Raw genomic sequence first — 7,347 nt, forward strand, 5'->3', positions numbered from 1 at the left:
TCAGGGGGATTTAAGTATAAATGTAACATGCTCTTTGTGTGATTATTTTATGAGATGTTTGAAGATTAATTCCCTACTCATAGGAAAACCTGAAAGTTTGCTTATACCATGTCTGAAATTATTTTTATTATAAAAAATGAACCTTAAATATTCTGTGAAAGATAAGTAATGACAATGCACTTATAGGCTTATAAATTAGTCTAATATTTTGAAAAGAAATTCAAGTTTAAAAAAAAAAATGGGGGTTCTATAGATGGATGCAAATAACAAAACTAGTTTATTCAAGGGGTAATCCACAATGTCACATCCTTTTCATACCATGAACAAATTCCTTTTTGCTCATGTATGATTTTTTTTTGGGAGAATTATATTAACACCAGATTTTAGTGATATCTTCTTCATATATTCAAAATGTAAGTTTTTTTTATATTTCAGTGTGGAGCTTGTGGTATACCTCCTTTATTTATACAAAGATACTCGGATGAACTGAAGACAGACATTTCTAGTATAGCTATTGTATTAGACCAAATTAGAATTCATCAATTACAAACTTCCAGAAAACCTGTGGTAAGAAATGAGGGCCCTCATGGGGTTTTTGATTATGTGATTACTTGGCCGTTTTTTTAATGATTATTTGATTATTAAGCCAAATATTTCATGATTATTTGATTACCTAGGACTGTATTTTTAGTTTATGATTATTTTATTACTAAAGATAAGCAAATATTTAATGATTATGTGATTATATTGGCAAAAAAAATGGTGATTATGTGATTACTAGGACCCCCCCCCCCCCCCCGCATGAGGGGCCTCAGAAATCTTTCATTCTATACTACAAATCTCCTTCAATTTGAAACTGAGGCATTACAAAATGCTTGAGATCTGTTTAACCTTATGAGGAGGACTAATCTTAAGTTTATATTTACAGCTAATTTCCTAATGCTTGTAGAGTAAAACTTGGGTAGGCTTGCTTGCTCTGTTTGTACAAACTTCAAATTAAGCTTTGTTATTAACATTGACATCTTCAAACAGTATATAAAGGCATATTTTAACCTGTATATAATATATTTAAATTTGATTGGACATCATCTCATATACAATTGTACATTATACAAACAAAGCAAGATAGCTAACCAAAGTCTTGCTTTACATGAATTAGGAAATTAGCTGTAAATAATAAAAGGATATGGCAGTGTTGTTTGTTGTAAATGCAAAACCACACAGTATTATAACAATTCAAGATAAAGATAAAACTTAAAAATCAGAATGAAGTATTGTTTTCATTTCTCTCTCATTGAAAAAAAATACATTCCATTACAATAGAAGATTCTCTTAAAAAAGAGAAAGATAAGTTTTTATTAACTATTGATGTTTTGAAATAAAAATATATATACAATATTAGGTCAATGTCAGGAAAATATAAACTTTATTGTATGAGGCTGAGAAACTGAGGAAGGGCGAGGTTCTACAGAGCCCTTCCACTGTTTTTAGCCGAGTACAAAAAAGTCTATATTTTTATGACATTGACCTAATATTGTTTCAATACTGCAACTTAAATTAAAACATTGATAGCTTTTTAAATAGTAACACAAATGTCAAACTTATTTTCATCCATTAATGGACTCCGGATTGTGGAGAAAGTGTTCCATGATGAAATTGACATGACATGTATACAAAATAGATATGTTACTTAATTTGAAAATAAACATAACTAGTTGCAGTATAAAATAAAATGCAGGGTAATATATCAGGATATTAGGATGTCAACTCACACAGAACATTGTTTCTTTTAAAAACATTCAATAGCTATGATTTATGAGAAATTGGGGAAATGTCATTGAGGAAGGGATCGAGTAAAAACAGGATTCAACAATCACTAAACTGTGGATTCATTAACTTTCGTGGATGAAGGAAAACTTGCATGTTTGTGGACATTTGATATCAGGGTTTTGCCGAAGTCTTCATACAAGCCAATAGAAAATTTGTTATTCGTTGAACATTTAATTTCGTGGTTCACCTATACCCACAAAATCCATGAAAAGTGGTATCATGTAAAGTATTTAAAATATGTTTTTTTCATAAGTCAACGCCATAGTTTTATTTACCTTATTTTGAATGTTATATTTTGTAGATTCCAGCAGTTGATATAGCTACAACTTGCTCCAAAGCCTGTGATTTAGACGTCTCATCTGTCGATGGTTTCTTCATGTCTATTGGACTACCTATGTATATTGAAACATTAAGAAGCGAAGGGGTTACTTCCCTTGAACAGTTACTCACAATGTCAGATCAAACAATCAAAGAAAGGAGTTCTGCCAGTTCTCGTCACGTTAGAAGAATTTCACATGCTTTAGATTGGGTCCAACGAAAAATATCTGCATCGAGAGATCCTGTTGTTTCAAGTAACGAGCCTGTTGAAGACCGTGTGTGATTTGTTAAATATCTTTTGTTCAAGAAAAAGTGCAATGATTTTTTTAGTTTTAGTTATCTGTTCTTAGCTCTAAAGTCTGTTTGTATTTTAATTTATTTAGTTTTAGTAAAATTTTATTTATTTATAAGTTTTCGGTATCTTATTTGGTTGTCAAATGTCTATAGATATAATCTGTTTAGACACAAAACATTTTTAGAAATAGACTCAGATATTTTTTTATCTCTCTTTGCATGGTTAAAAATAAAACCCTGCATGCAAAAGAATTTTATTAAATTGATAGTATTTTTTATATCACTAGTAAATGTACTATTTTTTTTTATGAACAATACAGAAGATTGTCTAAACATTTTAATTCAGTTTTAAGGAAAATACATTTTTATGGATTTCGGTCCTTTCGACGACTTTTTAAATTCCAAGTCTGTTGATTTCCTGTCAGTAAATAGAAATGATCAAATGTAAACTGGTTGATATAGATATTTTAAATATCTTTACAACTTCTTTTTTTTCACACATTTTTCTTTAATCTATACTTTTAACAAAAGTAAATTTTAGTGCTGATAAAAATGTATCTTTTTGGATCCTTTTTGGATTTGTCTGGTTCACGTTTTGGTTTAAGTTAATTTTACCACAAAGGATTACATCAGATTACAATTCGCTGTTTCAGAATCTAATGCATTCTGGGTAATATTTCCAAAAGCATACGCCAAAACATTTTGATTGGTTTAAAACGGTCTAAACAATGGAAATTCAACCAATGACGTAACCTTATTTTTATTTTGGTGTACGGAAAATGAGATTACCCATAGTCCTTTAGATTCTAAAAGGCGAATTGAGTACACATGTTCATTATAATGTGAGCTTTTTAAAATATATGTCAAATAAAGGTGTTGGACCAGGAATTTGCAGTTCACAGAACATGATATTGTGAATAGGGCATTGTGTAATGGGCACAAACTCTTTTATTCCATTTTTATTCTACAAATTTTATCATCACTATGCAAGACACAGATGAGGATATTTTTTTTCAAAATGTTATCGTAAAAAATTATCAATCTAAATTGAGATCTTAGGTATAAATGTATTGCTTATTTAAGTTTTTAGTTTATTTGTCATTCATTGCAAGTTACAAAAATACTTAATTAATATATAAAAAATAAAAATCGATACAAAAAAAGAAATAGTGCTACCGCAATGTCTTACAATATTTGAAAGTTGAGTTTAAAATGTAAAGGAATTTTTTTATACATACTAAATAATTTTGAATTAATATAATTTAAAATTATTTTTTTTATAATTTGTCAATACAACTGCACAAAACAGTGTTAAAGATCTCTTACATTAAAAGATGAGATACTTTTATAGTATAGGTAGATACTTTTATAACAGAGTTTAATGAAACTCCTTAAGAAATGAGGGAATATATGGTTTTTAATTGTAATTTGAACATTTTGCCATTTAGTTTGATCATGCTAATATTTTCTCTATACAAAAAAATGTACCATGGTAAAGGGTCATATGAGGTTATCAAATACCAAAATAACAACAGTTGCTAAGGAATTGACAGATAACATCTCAGATATCTGGGATCATCTTTTTGACATAACATCTCAGATATCTGGGATTTTTTTGTAACTGTAACTCAACACTTGTTCTATATGTAAACTATGTATGTGTTTTTAATCATGCATGCAACTAATTACAGACATTTGATAATAAACTATGTTTGCCCAGGGGAGACAATTATATAAGTTCTGTGTTTATTATCTCCCCTTAGGTGGCTTTGTGGTAAGGTAAAATATCTTGCTGATGTTTTATGTACAAATTATATTAATTCTATGAATTAAATTTTTAACAAAAGCAGATCTGTAAATTCAGAATTTACAGCATTGTTTAATAGGGTATGTTGGAAATCACATTTGAAAGTTTCTGGTTTACTCTTTTCAGAAATTCTTTTAGTTTTTAAGTGATGATGAATTTCACAGTGTTTGTATTCTACTTGAAAACAGAGCTATATGATGGAACTTTCTTTGGTTGTCTTTTTTAATCAATAATGAATATCTGTGTGGATTCAAATTTAACAAGACTTGAAGAGTTCATATAATTCTACCAAAGGCATTTTAATGGCATATGAAATCAAAATTATTTAGTGTTTTAATTCCCAAATGGCAAAATCCAGTGTTCTAATTTAATTAGATTGATTAAGTTATGTTATAATTTCAAACCATATAAATATATGCGTAAATGATTTAAGTTATTTTTGTTGTTGAGAAAGTGTTATGGCTGAAAGCCAAAGATCACATGAATTGTTGTGTTTTGTTATGTAAAATATACTGATAATAAATCTATTGAATTTCTCTCGTAGTTTATGTCTTGTTTATTATGGAAGTTCAGAAATGCACTTCTAATCGTTTACATCAATTTTCATTCTAGAAAAGTGTTTTGTTTGTTTTAATTTTTTGAACGAAAAGATTTAGAATTGAAACTAAAAATATCTTTTCTATACACAAGAATTATAATTACCTTTAAAACTTAATGAAAAAGAAGTCCAACATGAAAATTATCCTACCTAAATCACAGGAGGAATAAGAATAGATGAGTACGGTGGATTCATTAGTATTCATTGGGTACTAATTTTCGTGGATTTTTTGGGAACTGGGGAACCACGAATTTAAATGTTCAACAAATTAAAATATTTTCTTAAGGAATGTATGCAGACTTTGCCAAAACCAGAAAATTAAATATCCAGAAATATGCAAGTTTTCCTCAAACCACAAAAATTAATACCCACGAAAATAAATGAATCCACAGTATGTTGGGCATATGTTTTAAAATAAGACAGATAATCAAAAGATATAGTCGTCATTTATAGACCAGTGTTATCACAGTATGCCAAGCTCTAAATTACACAAATATAAAAAAGAAAATGTGGTATGATGGCCAATGAGTCAACTCTCCACAAGAAACCAAATGACACAGAAATTAACTATTGGTCACTGTACGGCCTTCATCAATGAGCAAAGCCCATACTACATAGTCAGCTATAAAAGGCCCTGTAATGATAATTTAAAACAATTTAAAAGAAAGAATTAATGGACTAATTTATGTACAAACAAGAATGTGTCCCAAGTACATGGATGCCCCATCCGCACTATCATTTTCTATGTTCATTGGACCGCGAAAACGGGGTAAAAACTCCATAATTTGGCATTAAAATTAGAAAGATCATCTCATAGGAAACATATTTACTAAGTTTCAAATTGATTGGACTTTAACTTCATCAAAAACTACCTCGACCAAAATCTTTAACCTGAAGCTAGACAAACAGACGAACGAAAGGATGGACGGGTGAACAAACAAACAAACAAACAGACGGATGCACAGACCAGAAAACATTATGCCTATAAATGGGGCATAAAAATGAAAGAAAAACAAGTAAAAAGTAACATATAAACAAACGACAACCACTGAATAACAGGCTCCTGACTTGGGACAGGCATAAACATACAGAATGTGGCGAGGTTAAACATGTTAGCAGGATCCCAACACTCCCCCTAACATGGGAAAGTGGTGTAACTTACTATAACTAGAAGCTCTGCAGGGCGCAGCTTTATACCACTGCAGAGGTCGAACCCTGAACAGTTGGGACAAGTATGGATGCAACATTCAAGATTGATATAGTTCTGAATTTGGATTGTGATTAAAAAGTTGACACAGCATAGGTTTCTGACACAGAATGAATGTGGTCTAATGAAGTTTTATTATGAACTTAAATTTTTTGCTTTGAGCAATACACTATGCTATACCTTTGGGACCATAACCAAAATTAATCCCAACCTTCCTTTTGTGGTTATAAACATTGTTTTAAAATTTTATTGATTTCTATTCACTTATACTAAAGTTATTATTCGGAAACCATCTGTCTTTGGACAACACTGACAACGCCGACGATGACGCCGCCGTGATACCAATATACGACCAAAATTTTTTTAATTTTTGCGGTCGTATAAAAATCAGTTGAAAAAGGCTTAGCTCATCAGATGGATAGAACAAAATGCTACAAATACAAGTGGACATGGTCAGGAACTTGTACATTCCAACAACAAAAAGACACTAAAAACACAGAAAACAACATCTGTAACAAACACAAACTTTTAGTACTTCTTTACAAGCAGAACCAACTACAATGAAAGTCCCAACTATGTACTGGCTTCCGAAGCTACACAAAAAACCTTACAAATATAGATTTATTTCATCTTCAAGCCATTGTACCACTACTAAATTGTTTATTCTACTTACTAGTACACTTGGTACAATAAAAAACCTGATAATAAATTGTTCAAATAAGGCCTTTGAAAATAGTGGAATTAATTACTTTTGGAGTGTCAAAAACTCGTTGGAAGTACTTGATAAATTGCGTGCATATATTGGTGATTTTGAATCTGTTCAAAGTTTTGATTTTTCTACCCTATATACCATTTTGCCTCGTATTCTTATTAAGAAAAAACTCTTTTAGGTCATTTTTTAGTAGCAATAAACAAAAGAACTATGCCAACTGGACATGCTTTGATACTATATCTGTACTTGAATTTTTACTTGATAACATTTTTGTTCGCTTTGTAGATTCCGTATATCATCAAGTTATTGGAATTCCAATGGGGACTAACTGTGCATCACTTATTGCGGACCTATTTTTGTATTGTTATGAGTTACAATTTATGACTAAAATTAGCAAAGACCCATCAAAACAACATTTGATTAAAAAATTTAACAATACTTTTAGATATTTGGATGATATATTGGCTCTCAATAATGACGACTTCAGTATGTATACTCAAGAAATTTATCCTGTCGAACTTACTTTAAATAAAGCTAATACATGTACTCCCTTTCCTTGATCCTGATATCTATATCATTAA

The 7,347-nt window shown here is 30.1% G+C and overlaps 1 protein-coding gene across 4 annotated transcripts in view; it reads left to right on the forward strand.

Moving 5' to 3' along the window:
• The window catches only part of LOC139491268 (SAM and SH3 domain-containing protein 1-like), a 73,046-nt gene extending 68,261 nt beyond the window's left edge, over positions 1–4,785 (forward strand). For 2 of the 4 annotated variants that reach the window (XR_011656502.1, XR_011656503.1), the window contains 3 exons: positions 436–567; positions 2,132–3,088; positions 3,266–3,609. Coding sequence is in view for 2 of the 4 variants with exons in the window: in XM_071278809.1 (XP_071134910.1) it covers positions 436–567; positions 2,132–2,431 (432 nt within the window). In the remaining 2 variants the exon portion in view is untranslated. Of the gene's footprint in view, positions 1–435; positions 568–2,131 lie in introns of all 4 variants that reach the window. The other 2 variants (XM_071278809.1, XM_071278810.1) reach the window with 1 other exon arrangement.
• Positions 4,786–7,347: the final 2,562 nt, after the last annotated feature.

Source organism: Mytilus edulis, chromosome 10 (genome assembly GCF_963676685.1).
Source record: "Mytilus edulis chromosome 10, xbMytEdul2.2, whole genome shotgun sequence".
Lineage (NCBI taxonomy): Eukaryota > Metazoa > Mollusca > Bivalvia > Mytilida > Mytilidae > Mytilus > Mytilus edulis.